Genomic DNA, 21,164 nt, shown 5'->3' with positions numbered 1-21,164 from the left:
GAAACGCAGTGATTCCTCCTGTGTAAAAAAAAAAAAAAAAAACATGCTCCTGCATGGATTTCTGCAAGGGCAGGAGGACTGTGCCTTGGGGGAAAATTCCATGCGTATACATTTCTGGAGCGTCAACTATTTCCCATTGAGTAATCAGCATGACACTTTTAAAGCATTTTGGCAGTAGGGTTTACAACACAGGGTGACATTAGTGTTTACACACTGAAATTGACTACTTAGGCTTGAAATAGTGAAAACATTATAAAATAGTAATACATTTGATTTTGATACAATGAAGCAATTATTTTGTCATTCTAAATATTCTGTATATATTCCAGCCTTATCATAAGTAAACATGAAATAACTGATAATATTTTGGATTAAGGTTCCATTACTTTTGGATTAAGGTTCCATGTACGTAAAGTTGCAGAATTAATTAACACTTGTATTAATGCGCTTTAGTACTGGAAACTGTGCAAATAGACTATGATGAATTGGAGATATATGGGAAGAAAAAACAGACAGATTGTTTTAATTCCTTTTTAAAGATTACTTAAAGTTCATTAATGCTGAAGTTACCAGGTAACAAGACTGAGACTTTAGAGTTGATCTATGAGATCTGCATCAAAGTAATTGGGATAAATGTGAAAAGAAGACTGCTCCAGCAGGCACATCAGCTCCACTGGACAAGCAGCAGGATTGAGTGCCAAAGCAGAGCTACTCATGTACAATTGGCAACAGCTTGGAGCCCCACACATACAAAAGGAGTTGACAGTCACACTTTCTTACCCCAACCATAATTTCGCCACTTTCTGACACTCTGAAACCAATTTTCACTCTTTTCTCTTTGATGATAATGCAGCACTAGACAGAATTGTCACTTGTAGCAGGTAACTCAAAAATTTCATTAATACGGACTTCTAGTATTATCAGAATTACACACTTGGAGCTGTGAGTCCAGTCAAAAAAAAAAAAGGAAGGAATTGCAGACGAAAAGAGTCTCATCTCATTAATAGAGACGAAATAGTGGAATTAGCTTGAATCTAATTACCAGCCACACTATCTAATGTAAAAACATGCCTGTTTTTTTTTTTTTTTCTCTCACTCTTATTCATTTTGACTAGTAATTAGTTTTGGCCTCTAAAATGCCACCCTTTAATCATGGGAAGGCAGATGTGATTTGCAGTGCAATTTAATCTTGCTTTAATGAAGAACTAATGGACGCATTGCAAATTACTTTTTTTTTTCCTGTAGTAGAGGGAAAAATCTATTTCCTGCTTTTGAAAAGATCAAGAGTATCTTTGATAATAGCAAGAGTGGGCCAGGCAGTGGCACTACACCGAGCCAGCACGCTCTTTTACTCCACTCACCACTGAATGGAAAGGAGGCCACAATTAGCCACAAAGCAGAGAAAATGCATCGGTACAGCAGAATTGCTCAGCGTGGCTCAACGCCGAGCTCCCCCATCCTTGTTAGAGGTAGGGCTGAAGTGTCACAGGCGAACAATGGGTCGTGATAAATTACCCTTCCCCAAAAAAGATGTACAGCTAATTTTCAATTATTCCTATAAATGCATTCGCAGATTGTAGAAAAATTGGATATGCATGGAGAACAAACTAATAGATTCGCACCCCTATCTTTGCTAATGCTCTCCATCCTGTCCATTTGAGCACAAAACAAACTCATTTGTGATTTAACAGACATGAGATCCATTTTCAGAGATAAATATCCACAGATGGCTTGATTACCAATAAGGATTCCAAATCTATGTTGTATACCATCAGCATTCGATACATAATGATCCATCTCATTATGTCCGTTTTATTTTGAAACTGAACATTTTCTGTAATCTAGAAATGTGTAAATTGAAACTGATCCACCAAAAATTATGATGCCACAGGGCAGCAAGGGTTTCTGGTATTTTTCATCTAGGTTTTATCACTTTTTTTTTTTTTGATATTGAGAATAAAACCACAAACTTTTTGATTTCCCAGTGCACTGCACAGTAAAACCAGATTTGTTTATTTTAGCAAACGCCTAGCCTTAAACTGCCTTAAGGAGCCCCTGAGTCCTGCTTCACTAACATTATTCGCACACGTACATTATTTATATAGCTTCAAGCTGGACGTGAACAATTAAAGCAAACCATTTAAGTAAAGTCAGAAAATGAGTTTTTACTAACGTAATTTAATATAGATATTTTCACAACATAGACAACTTGAATCTGGCATAAAATAACAGATTCTCAGAGTGAATTCAAGAATGTAAAAAGGAGGGGGCTAAATGGCTTCCTTCAGGTGTTGTAATTTTGTTATACTGAAGGTGGAAAGGGTATGGGTAAAGATAATATAGAGGGCTTGGCAAATGAGCACTTGAGTATCTCGCTGTGTACGCATGCTTTTCGAAATATGGCAGAAGATGAAAGCCTAATGGAACTTGGCTTAACTCATGAAACAGCCCTGCAATATATCTGATTACTGAGGGACAGTAATTTATTTTCTTAAATAAGGGAAAAATTGGATAGGATGAAAGAAATTTCCCTGTCGTAGTGCATTGATGGTACTGCGGGAGATTATGTATTTCATAATCATTCATCAGTAGTTAGAGTGTTCAGGCTTAGCATAATGGAATTCATAAACTGGTTAGAGTGAACATGAGGCTATGCTATCAGCAGGGCCATAAACGCTTATGCGGCCATGTGCTGGCAAACCCCCTAACACATTTTTACTGCCACGCGGTATTAGGTATTTGCCTGGATATTTGATATATTTTGGATGAGCAGACTTTATTATGTACACATAACTCTGCTTAGGTGTAGAGAGCTGCAGAAGGACTTCAGCTAGCCTCATGCATTTTGTTGCACATTATGCATTATTATTTACTATTTGCCAACCAAACTTGTGTTCAACATGAAGTCAGCTGAGAGACACAGTTCATCAAGGCCTTGTTCTATGTATTATATTTTATAAAGCCAGGGAACATTTTTTTTTTATCTATTCACCCTGAGAAGGAGACAAATGGAAAAAAAACATATCTTTGCATGCATTAATATAGTGTATGTTCAAGTAATGAGCTGAGATGGATAAAACATGGGTTATTGTCAGCCTTGTTTCCTTTTAAATGTACGATTCAGCATGACAAAAATCTCCTTAAACTAAAATTAAGATAGAAATTGAGACCATGACTATGAGTCCATTCAGGTCCTAGTATAAGGTGTCACCATCACCTGATTACACTAATACATTTCCTCAGAGAAACTGTAACCCTTACTGAATGTAGAGCCAGATATTTGAGTGAATGAGATTTGCTATAATTTTTAAAACTTTCTTTACTGAAAAGATTATCAAAATATCCACTGGGAAAATAATAGAGTCTGACTAAAAACATTGTTAAAATATCTTTTTTCTAATGATGAAGGGCTTTTAATCTTAATAAAGATTTTTAATTTAAGATTTTTATACAAACTCCTAGCATGTTATGTCACTAACTAATCTGAATTGGTGAACTTTTTTATAGTGTTTGCGACCTTCTGAAGTCAATGTTGTGCATAACTGAAGCAATAAATTATTTTAATCCACTATGTTATCACCTAGATGTAATTTGTATATTTTCAGTAATTTGTATATTTTCAAGACTCATTTTGCATTAATTTATAGTAATTTTAATAATTTATTGGAAATTGTAAAATTATTTTGGGGGGGAAAAAGCAGGATAAATACTGAAATGTTGCACAAATAATTTTGACCACTAGGTGCCACTAACAGGTTTCATCTAACAGAATAATATTCATCAAGGAAGGACTTCTTAAAGAATCTCCTTGATAAACATAGACTATTGATTTTTTTTTTAAATTTTTTAAATAGGCTTATTCGTTTTCAAGAAAAACTAAGTAAAATGTTGTGCTTGATTTCCAAGCTGGAAAACCTGTTGTAATTAGACTAGCCTACTTGTCGGAAAATTACACTCAATGCAAGATTCTTTATTACTGTTATTGGAACAGCTCTGTGGGTACACAAACAAAATGCAAAGACGTAGACAATATGGACAATAAACTACAGTAAAGTACAAGAGCTGCAAAAGAAGGAAGATTGTAGATTAAGACAAGGTAGACTTGCAGTCTGAAGTATAGATTTTAAAACCACATCATAAGACTAAATTATAAGACCAATGTGTTATTTCAAAACTGCAAAACTGACAGGTAGTATTCGATCATTTTAAAGTTTTAGACTCTGAATAATAATTGCAATAATAGTTCTTAAAGTTAGTCCTCTTATAGCAGAGGGAAAGAAACAACATAGAAGAAACTGGGTTTGGTATTCAGTATGGACTTCCAGAAGTAAGGAAACATGTAATTTGCTGGGAAAGGGAGTCACTGATAATTATTGTAGCCCCATTCTCTTTTTAAATGTGCTTGTAAAGAGACTGCAATGATGGGAGGTCTCATCCAATAGGTTTGATGCCTTCTTCACAATTCGGTCCGCTTTGTGTGCGTCTGTGCAACCACAATAGAGTATGTCTGAATGCTATGCCTCACTGCCGAAAATATGCAATGGTAGCTGCTACTCTACTCTTCTGCATATGGTTATTATTCCCAATCATGTCCTTGAGTGACCAAAGAAGAAATGAGTACATGAGTGCACTGCCATACCAGGGTTTTATACCTTTACAAGGGTTAAATGATCAGGGGAGGATTTCTTCCTTTGATAGGCCCATGATAGGAATAAAATGACTTTTGTTAAGTTATATTATTATTTTATATGTTAAAAACAAGAGGTCTACCAACCCCCCATTTACGATTAAATGTGATTATGACAGTGGCACACGTTTAAAGTGTAAAGTGTATGATAGTTGATCATTTTGCAGGACTCGCACGGGCTGCAGCCTGAACCTTTCTAGAGCGCTTACCCACGATCCTTTGCGTGCTCAAGATGGAGGAACTGACGGTAGAGGTTCGTGGCTCCAATGGAGCTTATTATAAGGTAAAACGTGTTTTCTTATGTTTCACTTTGTAAATAACGAAGGTGGTTTATTTCTAAGACAGGTGAGGCGCCACACCGAACTCTCAAACGTAACGTCAGTTGGCCTGCTATTGTTGATTTTCCGCGTTTCGGGCTGCCAGAGTTAGCTAGGTTCGCTAGCTTGTTAGCTACGTGCTAACGCGGGTGTTGGGGATGTTGCTAGCTAGCCAACGCTACATTTTCTTTTTAAACACAGTAAGCAGGACAATTGGATTTACTGCCTCTTTTTTTCTATGAGTACCGTGTAGTAGTCATTATTCAGAGTTATTTTAGCTAGTGTTCATTGATGGCACAAACCGCCCTAACCTTGTAGCAAGATGAGCTTTATCTAGCCAGATATTTAGCCGAGCAAGCGCCTAGCTAACGGCAGTGCGCGGAGGATGAACCTAGTTCGCTGCTTTTTAGTTTCCAGTGGCTATCTTAACTACTTTATTTTTCTTTGGCCGCTGTTTCTGGCAAATCTTCCAGGCGGATTGGTGAGGTTGGTGAAAGAGCTTTGCGAAACCAGGCAGCTCTCGTTGTGACTTTTTTTTTATTATTTACGTATCCTAACTAGCTTAGCATAGCTAGCGTTACTGAAGTTGCGTCTAGCATGAACAATGGACTTGTGATGGTTTTATCCGTTTTTGTTAGCAGTCAAGGTAACTATCTAACAGTAATGATTATCTACTGGGCTGTGAAGTGTATTTAAATATCTACATTAGGTTACATCATATTTGCAAGTTTTCGTGAAGTTTTACGAAAGGGGGAACTAGTCGTTTCAGTAGATCACACACCAGGTTATGTTGGGTTATACGTGACAGGCCTGGTTGGAAAATTCACCTGTTAAAGCTATAATTCTGTCGTTTTATCATCGTGAAGCTATGCCGTGCATGCGTCTCTGGCCCAGACTTGTTTCGCTGCGTGTCAGCTGTTCACTTTGGCTCATTAGCTGTCATCGGCTTCGGCAGATACTATGGACGCCAGTTCTATTTTTGAATTGGTGTTTGGGAGATGTGTGTTGGTGTTATTCTGGGATCAGAGACGTTTGCCTCTGACGAGAACCAACAACTGTAGATTAAAGCATACCTTCCTTGCACTTCAGTGGATATTTGCATTGTTGTACCACATGATTTTGAGTGGTTTGAAAAGTAAAGAATTGTTGCTAACATTCAAAGTGTTCCAGGTGTTGTTCATTTACAATGGCATTGGGATGAAATAAGCCACACTCATCAGTCACAGGCTTCTTGTTAGGTCACACAGTAATTTTAGTCACCTTTTAGTTTCTTGTTGTAATAGTTTTTTTCTTAGTGCCCTTGGAGCTCTGAAGATCTTTAGCAGCCACCATACATAGGTTTTAATTTCAGTGGCCAGTTGTTGTGTTGCTGTTGGTTACCTGGCTCACACTAAACAATAAACTCATAGAGTGTACTTTTGTTACTGTCATGTAACACATTTATTTTTTTGTTGATTTCAGTCAGATGTACTTAAAAAATGTAATCTCTGGCCACAGTCAAAATTTAAAAATCCTTTCACCTACGCGTTAAAAGTATCCCTATTTTGTTATCTTTTTATGCTGAAATTCATCACTGACATGCTACTGTTTTATTTCAAGTGTATGTTTGTCATTGCATGTTATTTAAAAATGTTAACATATTTTTTTATTCAGGGATTTGTCAAAGATGTTCATGATGACTCGCTTTCCATTTCATTTGAAAACAAGTAAGTAGACCAGTCATGACTGTTCTTCAAAAATGTTTCTTCAGTCTGAGTTGTGCAATACCATTTTATTATGAAAAAATTTTTTTAAGCTGGCAACCTGAAAGACAAGTCCCGTTCAGCGATATCCGTTTGCCTCCTTCTGCTGATGGCAAAAAGGAGATCGGCGAGGGAGATGAGGTGGAGGTGAGTAGGCACAACATCTCCACTGCCCACTCTGGATACAAGTTTTTGTTGCTGTAAAGCCTGAATAAAAAGTAAATGTTATGCATTTAACATGGTTCTATATTGTAACTCAGATCTATTCCCGAGCAAATGAACAGGAGCCCTGTGGTTGGTGGCTAGCTAAAGTTCGAATGATGAAGGGAGATGTGAGTATTAAAAGACTCCTTCCTGATTATGCCCTGCTCTTTAGGTTCCGTTTCAGCCGAAAGGTCTCTAACTTTCACTTTCTGTTCTGTGCCAGTTCTATGTGATTGAGTATGCTGCTTGTGATGCAACATACAATGAAATCGTCACTTTTGACCGCCTTCGACCAGTGAACCTCAACCAAGCAGTCACAGAGACCACCTTCCACAAGTGCACTGTTCCTGTCCCTGAGGATCTGAAGGCTGCGTGAGTGCAGTGGCCATTTTTGTGCACCCCCCCCCCCCCCGCATCTTGCCTATGTTAGTGTGTGAGTTGCCATGAAGGATGGAGCATTACATATTTCTCAATATTTCCATTTTTAGATGTGCAAACGAGCCTGCTCACAAGGACTTCAAAAAGGCGGTAGGAGCCAGCCGGATAGTCTACAACCCAGAGACTAGCCAGTTGGTTATACTGGTGAGTTTCTGTTACAATTAATTACATAAGTACTACTGGTCAACAGAATGCTGAAGAATCTAAAGTGTGTATTAAACATGACCACACTATCGTGTGGGGACGACGACTTGCATTTGCACATATTACAAGGTTTTATTTGACAGTGGTAAAGTTGTATAAAATCTTATATATATTAGTTTTTAGCTTTATAGTAATGATAAATCAAGGAGGAACAATGAATTGATTCTTCTATGAATAACATATTTGAGAATTTCACACCTTCCAAAATCAATTTGATTTTCAGCCGTTTTGAAATAATAATGAGAACTTCTGTCCTCTAGTATTAAATTTTGTTTAGTCTACCACCTGGACATGCTGCTGTTTTCTTGTTCTAACAGTCTGTGAACGAGGCCACGGTGAAGAGAGTTTCCCTCCTGAGTGACATGCACTTAAGGAGCATCCGTACCAAACTCATGCTCATGTACAGGAACGAGGAGGCCACCAAGCACTTGGAGGTGACCGTACAAAACACCGCCTTTTGCTTTTCATTGTTTTCAGTAAAAATGGAACACAGAGTGTAGCCACATATTAACTCTTTTTTTTTTCTCTCTCCCCTCTCCTTACTACACACACATCATCCATGTTCAGAGCACAAAGCAGCTAGCCTCTGCCTTCCAGGAGGAGTTCACCGTGAGGGAAGACCTTATGGGCCTTGCCATCGGCAGCCATGGCAGTAATATCCAGCAGGCCAGGAAAGTGCCGGGCGTGACCGCCATTGAGCTGGATGAAGAAAGTGGCACCTTTAGGATTTATGGTGAGGTAAGTAAACTGCTGGCGGGACACGATAGCACTCAATGCAAGCAACGGATGGATCTATCAGTGTTCAGACCCCGTCTAGCCCTTGTTGCTAGGCGGTATTGCCTTAATAATGACCTTTTCTGTTTATTCTTGTGTGATTGCAGACTGAAGAGGCAGTCCAGAAAGCAAGAAATTATCTGGAATTCCTCGAAGAATCTGTTCAAATTCCTAGAAACCTAGTCGGTATGAATCTTTTATTTCTGACTGCATGTGATTCTAAACTTGATGGCCTTTTTCTCTGGAGATCCTGACTTTGTTGTGCAAATTCTAAATTCTAACTATTATTTATTACTGGTTGTACCTGTAAAATAAGGAAACTAAGCAATATATTGGATAAGGAAATAGTTTGTGCTTTTCTCTGAGGACAAAGGTTATTTTCATGTACCGTTTTAAAATTCCACTGCCCTCATATGAACTTTTGTTGTCTCCTAAGGTCAAAATTCTTTTTTTTTTTTTTGCAGGGAAGGTTATTGGTAAGAGTGGCAAAGTTATCCAAGAGATTGTCGACAAGTCTGGGGTGGTCCGAGTACGAATAGAAGGTGACAATGACAACAAACTCCCCAGACAAGAAGTAAGATCTCATTCTCATGATGCTTTCTTTCATTTTTTAATCCTGAACAAAACATAATAATGAAGTGTGGTGAGAGGTGTTTATTCATGAATAGTAATATTCTTCTAACAGGGGATGGTACCCTTCACGTTTGTTGGCACAAAGGAGAGCATTGGCAACGTGCAAGTCCTCCTGGAGTACCACATTGCTTACCTAAATGTGAGTAGTGAGGGTGAGGGACTCAACTCAGCCCCCATGCTGGTGGTCCTGCTGTGCCTCTGAGACTCAGCTCCCATGTTTGGGTTTTTGGATGGAAGCTATCACTTTCCATGCTGTCCCAGTTGCTACAATCCAAACCCTGACCTTAACCATTACAATTCCCCCTTTCACACTGAGCTTTTAACCAGGGTTAAACATGGTTGAAGTATTGATTTAAAAAAAAAAACAAATTCAAGAGGCATTTGTAACGCGTGTTGCTTGGTATAAAAAGAGATTGACCTGGGTCAATGTTCACCGTCTGATACTTGGTTAAGCATGGGCAATAATAACCTGCTGACCCTATAGCTGGCTTGCTCAGCTTTATGGTTGGCTTACAGTAGATATATGAATAAAAACAAGTATTGGAGGAAGTTATTGCAAAAAAAAAATTGTAACTCATGGGCTTGACTTTGAACTGATAGAAATAAAAACAAAAGGTCATATCTGGGTTTAATGATGGCAATTGACAAGTCCCCCCCTTTAATAATAAGCACCTATTTCAAATGTAATTCACTGACTGGCAGTGTCAAAGCTGGCCTCATGCAGGCCACAGGGGCAGCTCCAAGCAGTGCTCTGTTTTGCTTCCTGCAGGAGGTGGAGCAGTTGAGGCTTGAGAGGCTGCAGATCGATGAGCAGTTACGGCAGATCGGTCTCGGCTACCGGCCTGTTCCTGGCCGGCCTGCTGACAAGGACAAGGGCTATGCCATGGATGAGAGTGTGCCTGGTGCCCCCCCCCACTCTAGCCGCTCCTATGCCGGCCGAGGCCGTGGACGCAGAGGCATGAACTATACTTCTGGTTATGGTAACGCCCTATGAACTCTTTATAGACTTTGGATTAAACCGACGCCTTTTAAGCCTCTTGCGTAGATTTCCCATTACAGACCATTTTTACACGCACTGGGTTGCAATAACATTTTAAAATTTTAAGCTTTTTACATATACTTTTTGACTTCTGGTTACAATAACTCCAAGCTGTTTCACAGTTTTGTTACTTCTGGCTTTGGTAACCTCTTAAGCCTTTTACTCAGATAAAGCCTTTAAACTGAAAAAGTCAAAATAACGAGTATGGCATAATGGTAATGCCATCTGCCTCATCCCTGCGCACGCAGGAACACGCTTAAAATATTTATGAATCTGTTCCTTTATTTAATTGTATTGTGCACAGACAGTCTATTGTAAGCAAACTATATTATGTGATCCTATAAGCTTCTACAAAAAATTCTTTCTACAAAAAACATTTCCTCAGGTTCCATGTTGCAGTCTCATGTTCTAATCTAGTCCCCACTTCATGCTTCCTCAAACATGAATAAGAGCCAGTTGTTTGCATGTACACTATAGCCTTTGTTCAGGGAGGTTCTGTGTTAGCAGTGGCAGGCTGCAGTGCCCAGCCAGGCAGTGAAATCGTTCCATTTGCCGCATGTAGGAACAAACTCCGAGCACTCGTACGCCTCAGAGACGGACTCTGAGCGCAAGGATGAGCTGAGCGACTGGTCCATGGCGGGGGAGGAGCCAGAGCGAGGGGTGCGTCAGCAGAGAGACAGCAGGCGGAGACCAGCTGTAGGGAGAGGCCGTGGTGGCCCTGGGGGCAGAGGTCGTGGGACAGCGAGAGGGGCATCCAGCACCATGAGCTCAGGTACAGCTCTACAGGCTCTGCTAGAGGACAGCCAAGAGAAGCATTTCTTTTCCTCGCTTGTTTTATCCAGCCAAGGAATACTCAAGGAAGAGATTGTCATACATTTAAAAATTTAAAGTGGCATTTATATTCTTAGATTATCAAAGACTTTGGCATTTAGTTTGGACCTTGGCTCTATGCAGTCTCCTAAAGTTACCCTTTTGATGTCCTCCACTCACAGTAGATATATTTGTTTTGCTGTGTACACTTTATGAAAGAGAGTGAAATAGCTTGTGTGGTCAGTATCAAAGAAAATCAGATCTTCATTAGTATGAAGAAAGCTTAAGGAAATGGCCACATTCTTCTGAATGATTGATTAGATGTATTTGGTAGGACTTGTATTTTGTATTTCCAAGCATTTTACTTGGAATGTAATATACAAACGAGTGTCTGTATTGTGCAGAGGACACAGGCAAGTTACCCTTTCCTCTTCTTTGTGGAGTTACTCTTGTCCAGCATCTTCTGGTGGGACCTTCTTTAGAAGCCTATTCAGCACTCAATTTAATACTGATAAACTTAAAATCCTGACTGTGCACCAAAATAATACAATCTTCTTTTTTGCTTAATTAAACAGTTCTGAAAGATCCAGATCGGAACCCTTACAGCCTTCTGGACAACACTGAGACAGACCAGACAGTGGACACGGACACCAGCGAGTCTCACGTGAACACGAGCCGCCGCCGCCGCTCGCGACGCCGCCGAACGGACGAAGACGAGACCATTATCGACGGCATGAGCGAGTCGGACAACACCTCGCTCAGCGAGAATGGCCTAGGCAAGTACGCTGCTGGCCAAGGTGCCCCACATGCACTTCCATCGACCTAGCTTCTCCCCACCATTGCAGGTGCCACGATCAGAAGATGCACAGCTGCTTTTTAGAGCTGTTGTCTGGGTAAAAACTGTAGAGAGCCTCTGCTTAAACCAAAACATACGCAAGCAAAAATTGAACTGAACAGAGGTGGTGAAGTTGCCCAGCGAACGTGTCCTACTGTTGCTGTGGTATAATTGACCTCGCTTCTGTGTTATGCCAGACACTCTGCCTGTGTGATATAGTTCTGAGAGAGAGGGAGCCCATGTTGTCTGGAATAACTCTTAAGGGAGCACTTTTGCCTGTGTGTTATAACTTGTGAGAGAAGGCTCTCTGCCTGTCTGGTGTAACTCTCAGAGAGGAATCTCTGCTGCCTTCCCCGCTGTAGATGAAGCGGAGGCTAAACCACAGCGGCGTAACCGTAGCCGCCGACGCCGCTACCGCCCTCCAGAGGAGAGGCAGCCAGGTAATGGGTGCATGAATGGTAGTGTGTAAGCTGCATGGCTTATTCATGCTTGGAGCAGCCCCTAATCAGGACAGCTCAAGAGCCATGAAGAACAGGCCTGTTCCGAGAAGCAATAATTCACAGACCTGAGACCCCTATATTTTCATGGTTTAAATGTACGGTTATGTGCAAAATAATAGAGGTCCAACATCACTATTGTATTTACTGACTGATTTTGGCAGAAAAGATGATACAACATTCGGAAAACATTCATGACTAGGTGTAGCCGAGTAATGGGTAACCAACAGAATCAAGTCATGACTGCTAATTGGGTGTAGTTGACTCATTTAATGAAAGGGGCGTGTTCAAATTAATAGCAGAGTGGAGTTCAATTAGTGAGATCATTCATTCTATGAATAAACAGGTGTCAATTATGGCCCTTATTTAAAGAAGGAGGGCAGCAAATGTTGTACCTGCTGGTTTTAGCCCTTGCTCAATGAGTAAAATGGGTCGGTCCAGACATTGTACCGAAGGAGAAAGACCTTTGATCAAGAAGTTGATTGGAGAGGGGAAAACACAAAGAAGTGCATAAAATAATTGGCTGCTCAGCTGAAATGATCTCAGATGTTTTAAAATGGCAAACAAAACCCGAAACACGTGGAAGGAAAAGAAATGCTACCATCTGCGTAGGTCATAGAATAACAAGAATGGCAAAGAAGCATCCAATGATCAGCTCCAGGGAAATCGAAGAAGATCTTCGGTTATCTGTAAGTGCTGCAACAATCCGAAGACGCCTACATGAAGCCAAACTATTTCAAAGAAACCCTCCTGAAGTACCATTGCTGGGGAAAAAAGACATGTTGAAAAGGTTAATTTGCCAAACACCACTGACTGCCCTAAAGAGAAGTGACGCAACATTCTATGGACAGATGAGGGCAAGATGTGTCTAAAGGCCACAGACAGTTTGAGAGATGACCCATAAACACTGAATTCAAGCCACAGTACACTGTGAAGACTGTAAAACATGGAGGTGCAAGCATAATGGGTTGGGGATGTTTCTCATACTTTGGAGTCAGACCCATTTATCGCATACCAGGCACCATGGACCAGTTTGAATATATCAAAATACTGGAAGAGGTCATGTTGTCTTATGATGAAGAAGAAATGCCATTGAAATGGGTGCTTCAGCAGGACAACGACCCCAAACACACCAGCAAGCGGGCAACATCCTGGTTCCAGACCAACAAGATTCATGTTATGAAGTGGCCAGCCCAATCCCCAGACCTCAATCTGATTGAGAATTTGTGGAGTGACATCAAAAATGCTGTTTTTGATGCAAAACTCAAGAATGGAAAAGAACTGTGGAATGTAGTCCAGTCATCTTGGGCTGGAATATCTGTTTGCAGGTGTCAGATGTTAGTTGACTCCATGCCACATAGATGTAAAGCAGTCATCAGAAATGAAGGAAATACAACAAAATATTAGTTCAGTGATCAACAGAAAAGCTAAATCTGTAAACAACTGTTTATACTGTAAATATTTGAGTTTGTAAATGAAAATGAAGACACTGCTATTTTTTTTTTTATACAGCCCATTATTCTTTTTTTTTTTTTCTTTTTTTTTTCCCGTCCCCTTCATTTTCAGTTAAAAATTTTGTTCATGTTTTCATCTGGAATTGAATGTGCAGTGCTCCCAGTGCCTTGTGTATATGGAAATAAATGCTATTATGAGGATTGAGCTTTTTCTCAGTTGTTTTAAACTCACTGCTATTATTTTGCACATAACTGTAGTAGTCAAACATAAGGGCATGGCTTCCTGTTTATGGATTAAGTCTAGTCTTAAGTCTACTCGGTTGTAGTGCTAATGCAGAAGCATCGTTTTTATTCTCTGTTTCAGATTGATGAGTCTGGAAAAATGGCACACAGTTTAGGTTTATGAATATCAAGTGGTTTTAGATTTTTATTTAGAATCAAGTGTTTTAGAAAGTGCTGATGTGAGCTTTTTGTTTTTACAATTAATCTTCTAATTTTAATAATTACATTTATGCCATGGGATATGTGGTTTAACACAAATCTGAAGATATTCTATCCATGTGCCTGCCTTATATAAAATCAGTAACTGAAGTGGGCTGAGCTAACATCTAACTTTTTTTCTTCTTCCCCAGCACAGCACCCACATACAGCTCTCATAATCGATTGCCTTCTTCAGAGTCCCGCTAGTGTTCTGTAGGGTTTGAACAAGGCTTTTCCCCTTTCTGTGCAGTTACTGTGGCTGATTACATATCGAGGGCTGAATCACAAAGCAGGCAGAGAACAAGCCGAGATCTGAAGAAGAAGAATAAAGATTTGGTAAGTCGGTTCCTTTTTTTCTGAACTCATTGAGCTACCAAAGACTGAACACTACGCCTTCATATAGTCTTCTGATATAATGTGTTCAGAAAACTGTGCATGAACAATACAGTTTAGCATGAGAATGTGATATCTAGGTGAGAATAAAGCCTGGAAACATGCATAGAGTGGATTGGGAATTTGGGACAAGGGGGGTATTTTAAGAACACATAAGGCACTTTCTCCTAGCGACAACTAATTGCAGAGAGGATTTGCTCTTCTTTTTCCTTAATTGTGTTTAACACAACCAGTAAGGACCAAGTATCCCCAAACGACTGTAGACCAAGAACAACATTTAAATTGTAGAGCAATCATCACATTGAACACTATTAGTCTAGATGATTTTAGCGCTACACTGCTTTTGGGAAACTTGATACCAGGGACATGTTGAGACTAACGGGGGTGCCTATGTCCGTTCTCATGAACAGGGACAGGTTGAGAGCATAGCAGAGCACAGCGTCTCTACATCTCTGACCAACGGTCCCAACGTCAAGGCAGATGAGCCGAATAAAGCCGCGTGTGCTTCCACTGAGAAGGCCCCCAAGGCTACTGGTCAAGGAAATGGGGCCAAGCCAGCCGTGGTCAATGGACTCTCCTAAGCAGTTTGGGTTTTTTTGTGGGGTTTTTTTTTTTTTTCCTTTTTTTCCCTTTTAATTAAGTAACCTTTACATTTTTACAATAGTGCTTGTACAAGCTTGCCAAAGATAGAAATATGAACTTCCAGATTCTCTACTGCACTTTTTTGTTCCTTCACCATGGAACAGGTAGGAGGGGAGGCAAGATTACAAAAAAGGGGAAAAAAGATGCACGCTGTAGAGATAAAAGTGAAACAAGTCACACCCAAGTATGTCCAAGTACATCATCAGATGTTGTGCCTTCAAAGAGTTGTTTTACCATTCAAGTAGCTGGCTGTAGGAAAACATGAAAAATAAAACTGATATGGTAATGCAGAAAATCAGAGAGGTCCTCAGACTTGTTAAGTTAGCTGCTTTCTGTTTTAATATGCAACCACTTCATGGGCGGGATTAGGAAAAGCAGTCTGAAAAAGTATGTTTTGCACTGAATTGTACTTTCTTTCCCTTTAGAATAATGTTAGTCTGGAAACTGGTCTGTTAACTCTTCATTTTAAGTGGTGTGTAAAAGACACTGCTCATGGCTATCTCAAAGATTGAATTTGTTCTGGTTCATTGCCTGGCAGGCTATAGTGACCATGACCGTGACTGTTTAGCAAAAGGAACCTTGTTTTTGGTTTATTTATTTTAAAGTGTACAGTATTTAAAACAGCAAAAGCAGTTATTCTTTTAACACTAAACTGGCTGCCTGAACGTATTTGCACGCAGGTGACAATTTGGACTACTGAAAGATCAACTTCCAGATTTTGTGTGTGTTCTGTAAATTACGTTTGTGAGTCCTTATTTTCTCTTTTTTTTAAATGATTCTGGTTGTTTGATGTGCAATATGTTTTGTATGCAGATAGTTCTTGAAATAAAATTTTGATCTTGCAGTCTGTCTACCACATTCATTATAAATGTAAAACTGATGCTTTAAAGAGAAGGCATATTAAATGTATGACAAGATTTTAATGTTTACAGAAGAAAGTGAATTGGTCAGGGCTCAATCAGTATTTGTAATAAACTACTTCTTGGCTTGTCCATCAAGTAAATCTTTAGCTTCGTTGATTTTTGCAGCAAGATAGGGAGATCCACCTGCAAAACAAACATTCTTCAGTTTCCAGTGTACAAAACCAGACTATAAAAAAGACCAAAAATGGTATATCCCTACCTCGATCAGGATGATTTAAAATCATAAGTTTTCTGTGTGCTTCTCTTATCTTGTTTTTATTGGCAGTGGGACTAGTGGTAGAAAAAAAACCTTAAGTACACATGAAGTGGGGGGGGGGGGAAGAGTACATAGACCTGCTACCCTACTGCAGATGTACCTGACTCCAAGAATAAGAGAAGCCTCTCTCTTGGTCATCTTGGGATCAAAGCCTCCTCTGTAATAGCCACTTCCAAAAGTCTGAAATAGAAGCGAGTAGCTCAGCCTTGTTGCACCCACAGGTTCACCTAACACTTTGTAATATCTGCAAGAAAGGACTGGTTTACAGATTTAGGAAAAGCCTGGAGAGCCTGTTTCACTTGAGGCTCCATTTGCTTCATGGCTTGCATCGCATAGCGACCTGTACAAAAGCGCCACAGAGTCACAATCACAGAATTATTAGCCACTTCGCAAACAAGTAAATCTCCCTCCAGCATTTGTTAGATCTTACAAACCTGCGAATCCTGCTGCCGCCAGGGTAAGGCCCACGGCCACTATGGTGCTTGCCTGGAAAACACAAAAATATCAACAATAAACCCTGATTAGGCGTCGCATTCATTATAAGGGGGATGGGGGGCAATTTACATCAACACAACAGAAATGTTCCAGTGGCTATGGTAAAGTGTGTCAGTTTAAGCTTTAAAAAGAATAACGGGACGCTCCCTAACCAAGGACATCCTGCAAATTTAACCTCGTGCATTCCGCGAATTAAACGGAGTGACCAGCTAGCGATAGCTAACGTTAGCTAGCTAGCTCACTTTCTCCCAACAGGAAAGCAGGAAACCACTGGGTAACGCATTTCTGAGACACTTTCTGGATCATGAGATGGAAACGTAACGTCCGAAAGGGCACATAAATCATACATATATAGCTATTAATAACAGCCAAATTGACAATCCTGAGTACTCCGACCTATAATGAAGTTAGCTAAGTTAGCTTAGCTGCTCGCTTGCTATCCAGTAGTTATCCACACTAAACACATAGCTAAACGAAACGGTCGAATTTGATTGTAACAAAGCGTGCGTACCATTTTTCTTTTTCCTGCTAAGATCCTTTGCAATTTATGTTCATAAACATATCTTTGATTACGAATCACTGACTTGTCACTGCAAGTCTCGTGTTCTTGTTTTGGTGACTTTTAACCTTTGTGTCACCGTGCTGCCGGAAAGCGAAACGAAACGTTGCAAAATCAAAATATTTTATTTGGCTCAAACGTTTCTAAAATTGGCTGCTTAAAATGATTTGATGGCTATCTACGGTCAAGGGTCGCAACACCTTGCTACAAACAACACCTTGCACACACTTTGCATCTCTCTTTGATGTAAAAGTCGAGTTTTGTTCAATTATAGTATTAATCTCTCTCTCTCTCTCTCTCTCTCTCTCTCTCTCTCTCTCTCTCTCTCTCTCTCTCTATATATATATATATATATATATATATATATATATATATATATATATAACAGGTCTAAATTGTACAAATAGCAAAGTAATGTAACTAGCAGGCATACCTCCTTAACGTTTGCCATGGCTCATATAACTTCATCATAACTTAAGAATAATATCTCTAATATATTGCTTATAATATATACATTGGTTAAGTAATCTAACTATGATTAAGCCTGCTCTTGTGAAAAGTGCCTGCTCATGATGGCTTATATGGCAACTGGGTAGCTAACTAGCTCATTAAGTTCTATGGAAGTCACACTTTCTTAAAATTAACTGTCTATGGGCTGCCTGCACTCAGATCATGGTCTTTTTTTTTTTTTTTTGTCTTTTTTTGTCTTTTTTTTTTTTTTTTTTTTTTTTTTTTTTTTTTTGTAGTAATTATACATTAAAAAAATCTCATCTACACACCTGGAACTTTATAACCCTATGGAAGGAATGTTATGATTTAATCATGTACTGTTGTGAACAAGAAAGTTTCTTGTTCACAACAGTACATGATTAAATCATAACATTTTTGGGCACTAATTTAATTGGCTCATTTAAGTATACCCCAAGGAGTAGGGATAGCCCAAAGAGATAGTATGGTAATACATTAACCAATAAAAATAACTTCAAATCTACAAAAAAAAAACTTTAGCAAACATTGATTTGGAACCAGTTGGGAGAGCACAAGGTTCTTCCCACTGGAATCGTTCTCACTGAAGCAAACCAATGGCTGTCCTAATTATTGCCCCTTTCATTTGCATAATTACAATGTTTCTTTTTCTGCACAGACAAGGACAGTATAGAAATTGTAAATTGTAGTGGACTGGCTGCAGTCAGTGAAAGTCAGGTTTAATGATAAATCTGTCCTCTACAAACCAGGCAGGCTGGCTGGAGTTTCAAAAGGATTTTAAAAAGCCAACTGTGTGCAGAAATTAGAGTTTTTCCCCTAAATCATATGGAATTACAGTGCTGGGTGTATGTGGTGTGACTCCACACAAAAAGCCCAGAGGAAGCAGCTATTTCTGTTGGTTTTATTAAACCAACCAAGCAATTTAATTCTTTTGTTCAGGAGAGTTCTACTTCATTGATTAACAAAAGCAGGGATATAATTTTTTCAGCCTTTTTGAAAAGCCTGAAATGTCAAGCCTTTTAAAGCAGATTATTCTGCCTCTGTGCGGTGAATGCAGCCAGAGTAACCTTTTGTCTACAATTAAATATTCCAGCATAAATATAAAAGAAAATCAGAGATGGGGAAGATTGACTCACGAGAGATTGGAGAGGTAGATCCTCACACTGATAGTGCAAACAGCTTGCTTCTAATTAAATATGCCACCGAGTCTCTAAGCATTTGCTTTCTGCCGCAGAGAGAGGAAACAGCCTAAGAATGCGAGGAAGAACTATATCACACCATCTCTCTGGTCACAGCTTTCCTCTGGGCATCTAAAGGTATTTCAGGATGTTGGGGTTTTTTTTTGTTAGGATTTGATAATTATTTGTTTTTAATATCAAAGGTTATGTCTTTAGGGATATGCATAAATAGAGGACTTGAATGAAAAGTTCTGGGTTTGTTTATGATACTGACTTTGATAATTAAGCATGACAATGGGGCACTTGAGAGACAGAGATATGTATTTTCATTCTGAGGATTTAGCTGCAACATGATGGCTGGCATAGTTTTTTATTTTTAAGGATTTTTGCCCTAACATTTTACTTCAGCTGTTACTTTTAACAGTCTCTTTGAGGATGGGCTATCAATGTATTATTTTGCCTACATTTCTGATTCTTAATGTTGGCGTGAGCTTTACATGTAGTGGTGTAATAAGTGTCATAGCTTTTTAATCAGATCTGGTCGTTTACAGTATTATTGTTAAGTTATGAAATGCACTCTTCTCACTGACACCGGATTGACGTTATCTAAATTCATTGTCACATCTGCAATGGGTGTTTTTTTTTTCACAAAATGAACGATAGAAAGTTCCAAAGTAAAAGCAGGATTAGAATATTAAACATCATTATGATCACAATCTGTGCACAGCATGTACATGTAATATCTTCTCTCATATTATGCAGTGAGCAAGTGTGACCACTTGAAAGTTTTCAATAGTGTGATACTGAACTGCTTCAATGACCTCTTGCTCTCTCTCACACCTGCTTGCATATTTTGCAAGTATAAGGGAGTAAATGATTTTTAAAAGAATCATGCAAATGCATTTTAAGCTTGATCACAACAAATATTGCATGCATTTTAAGCTTGTTCACAACAGATATTGCATGCATTTTGAATGTGGCAGAGCAGCTTTAAGAGGGTAAAATGTTATGACTGCATTCATGTGTTTCTTATTGGACTTTTGCATCACTTTCTGCGTTGCTTGGCACTCTAATTACCCTCTCTGAAAGGTTAGCTTTAGTGAGGACATGGGATAGGCTGTTTACATTTGTAAGTAATTATACATTCTGAAGATGTCTTTATTGTGTAAATCAAGGTTTTCAGAAGAAAAAACATGGATGAGTTGGGAACTGATTGGTCTAAGCCACAAATGTAAAACACATCTATAGCACATTTTAGTACAAACATGCAAAGCAGAGCAGCTTTAAACAGACATGAAATTCACGCCATGTAACATCAACATTCTGAGTTTGCTTCTTTGTCATATCAGAACACTAATATGCACGAAATCTGTGGCTACTTCTTTAGACCAAAGTCTCCTGGGTCTCCCATACTTCAGGAATTTTAGCTGACGTTACAGACTGATTCACACATACAGAGGACCCAGCAATAAAATCTGACTGTGATTTGCTTTACCAGCTTGCTTCATTAATCAGGCAAATTCAAGAAGTGATGAGCTTTCTCCAGAGGCATGATTAGAGCGAGTACAGCTCCTGTAGAGCTCCTGTAAGTGCTCTATATATACTGCTGTCTGCATCTGTTTTCGAAGTTGCGTCTTTAAAAAAAAATAAAGCTAATACGTTTAGCCCTGTGCTTGAGTATACGCTGAAGGCAGAGGGACTGGGTCTCACCCTGGCTCTTTCTCCCCTGCACCACATTTAAATCTGACATTATGCTGAATTTTGGTTTTGGAAATAAGACTGCAAGGCTTGCAAAAAGGAAATAAGAATTATTTAATCAAATTGGCACCTCCACATCCAGATTTGTCTTGGGTGACACAATGCTGCTCGGTAATCCCTTTATCAAATGCTCAGATGAAGTGAACATATTGGAACCAGAAAATATAGGAATATTTAGGGACATTTTATCTTTAGTTTATGTCTGTTTTAAATATGCCATCTTTTTATTTTGAAAGAAAATAATTACCCATGGTTTTCTGAACTTTGATAAACACACATGGTGAGGGAAAACTTGTTTTTATCATTGTGCCCACATTTTGTTATTGTAATTTTTCTAAATGATGTTTCTGAATTATTTAT

At 39.1% G+C, this 21,164-nt stretch overlaps 2 protein-coding genes across 4 annotated transcripts; one reads left to right on the top strand and one right to left on the bottom strand.

Annotated features, from left to right (window-relative positions):
- The first annotated feature begins 4,889 nt into the window (after positions 1 to 4,889).
- fxr1 (fragile X mental retardation, autosomal homolog 1) lies at positions 4,890 to 15,993 on the top strand. 2 transcript variants are annotated; one of them, XM_035523259.1, is made up of 17 exons: positions 4,890 to 4,970; positions 6,658 to 6,710; positions 6,800 to 6,893; positions 7,007 to 7,078; positions 7,174 to 7,322; positions 7,439 to 7,532; positions 7,910 to 8,026; positions 8,160 to 8,330; positions 8,474 to 8,552; positions 8,831 to 8,940; positions 9,052 to 9,138; positions 9,769 to 9,979; positions 10,601 to 10,810; positions 11,424 to 11,624; positions 12,046 to 12,123; positions 14,365 to 14,450; positions 14,918 to 15,993. In XM_035523259.1, exons 1-17 carry the CDS (start codon positions 4,920 to 4,922, stop codon positions 15,086 to 15,088), a joined length of 2,034 nt encoding a protein of 677 aa, XP_035379152.1. In that variant the 5' UTR covers positions 4,890 to 4,919; the 3' UTR covers positions 15,089 to 15,993. The 2 variants fall into 2 exon arrangements, with proteins under 2 accessions (XP_035379152.1, XP_035379153.1); XM_035523260.1 differs by lacking the exon at positions 12,046 to 12,123.
- A 56-nt stretch (positions 15,994 to 16,049) lies between these two features.
- Positions 16,050 to 17,465, bottom strand: dnajc19 (DnaJ (Hsp40) homolog, subfamily C, member 19). 2 transcript variants are annotated; one of them, XM_027010686.2, is made up of 6 exons: positions 17,335 to 17,465; positions 16,763 to 16,814; positions 16,595 to 16,668; positions 16,429 to 16,508; positions 16,272 to 16,342; positions 16,050 to 16,195 (listed from the first exon to the last, which is right to left on the bottom strand). In XM_027010686.2, the coding sequence occupies exons 1-6, from the start codon at positions 17,335 to 17,337 to the stop codon at positions 16,125 to 16,127; spliced, it is 351 nt and encodes a 116-aa protein (XP_026866487.1). In that variant the 5' UTR covers positions 17,338 to 17,465; the 3' UTR covers positions 16,050 to 16,124. The 2 variants fall into 2 exon arrangements, with proteins under 2 accessions (XP_026866487.1, XP_026866486.1); XM_027010685.2 differs by lacking the exon at positions 17,335 to 17,465 and adding an exon at positions 16,976 to 16,996.
- Between the last annotated feature and the right edge of the window lie 3,699 nt (positions 17,466 to 21,164).

This window comes from Electrophorus electricus, chromosome 26 (assembly GCF_013358815.1).
Source record: "Electrophorus electricus isolate fEleEle1 chromosome 26, fEleEle1.pri, whole genome shotgun sequence".
Classification (NCBI taxonomy): domain Eukaryota; kingdom Metazoa; phylum Chordata; class Actinopteri; order Gymnotiformes; family Gymnotidae; genus Electrophorus; species Electrophorus electricus.
This window is presented reverse-complemented; position numbering and strand designations above follow the sequence as displayed.

Coding starts and splice junctions, on each gene's coding strand:
- fxr1 (XM_035523259.1), top strand. CDS start 4,920: ATGGAGGAACTGACGGTAGAGGTTCGTGGCTCCAATGGAGCTTATTAT. Junction 7,079..7,173: donor TTCGAATGATGAAGGGAGAT/GTGAGTATTAAA, acceptor GTTCTGTGCCAG/TTCTATGTGATTGAGTATGC. Junction 12,124..14,364: donor TCCAGAGGAGAGGCAGCCAG/GTAATGGGTGCA, acceptor CTTTCTGTGCAG/TTACTGTGGCTGATTACATA.
- dnajc19 (XM_027010685.2), bottom strand. Junction 16,669..16,762: donor GGCGGCAGCAGGATTCGCAG/GTTTGTAAGATC, acceptor GCTTTTGTACAG/GTCGCTATGCGATGCAAGCC. Junction 16,196..16,271: donor TTTAAATCATCCTGATCGAG/GTAGGGATATAC, acceptor TTTGTTTTGCAG/GTGGATCTCCCTATCTTGCT.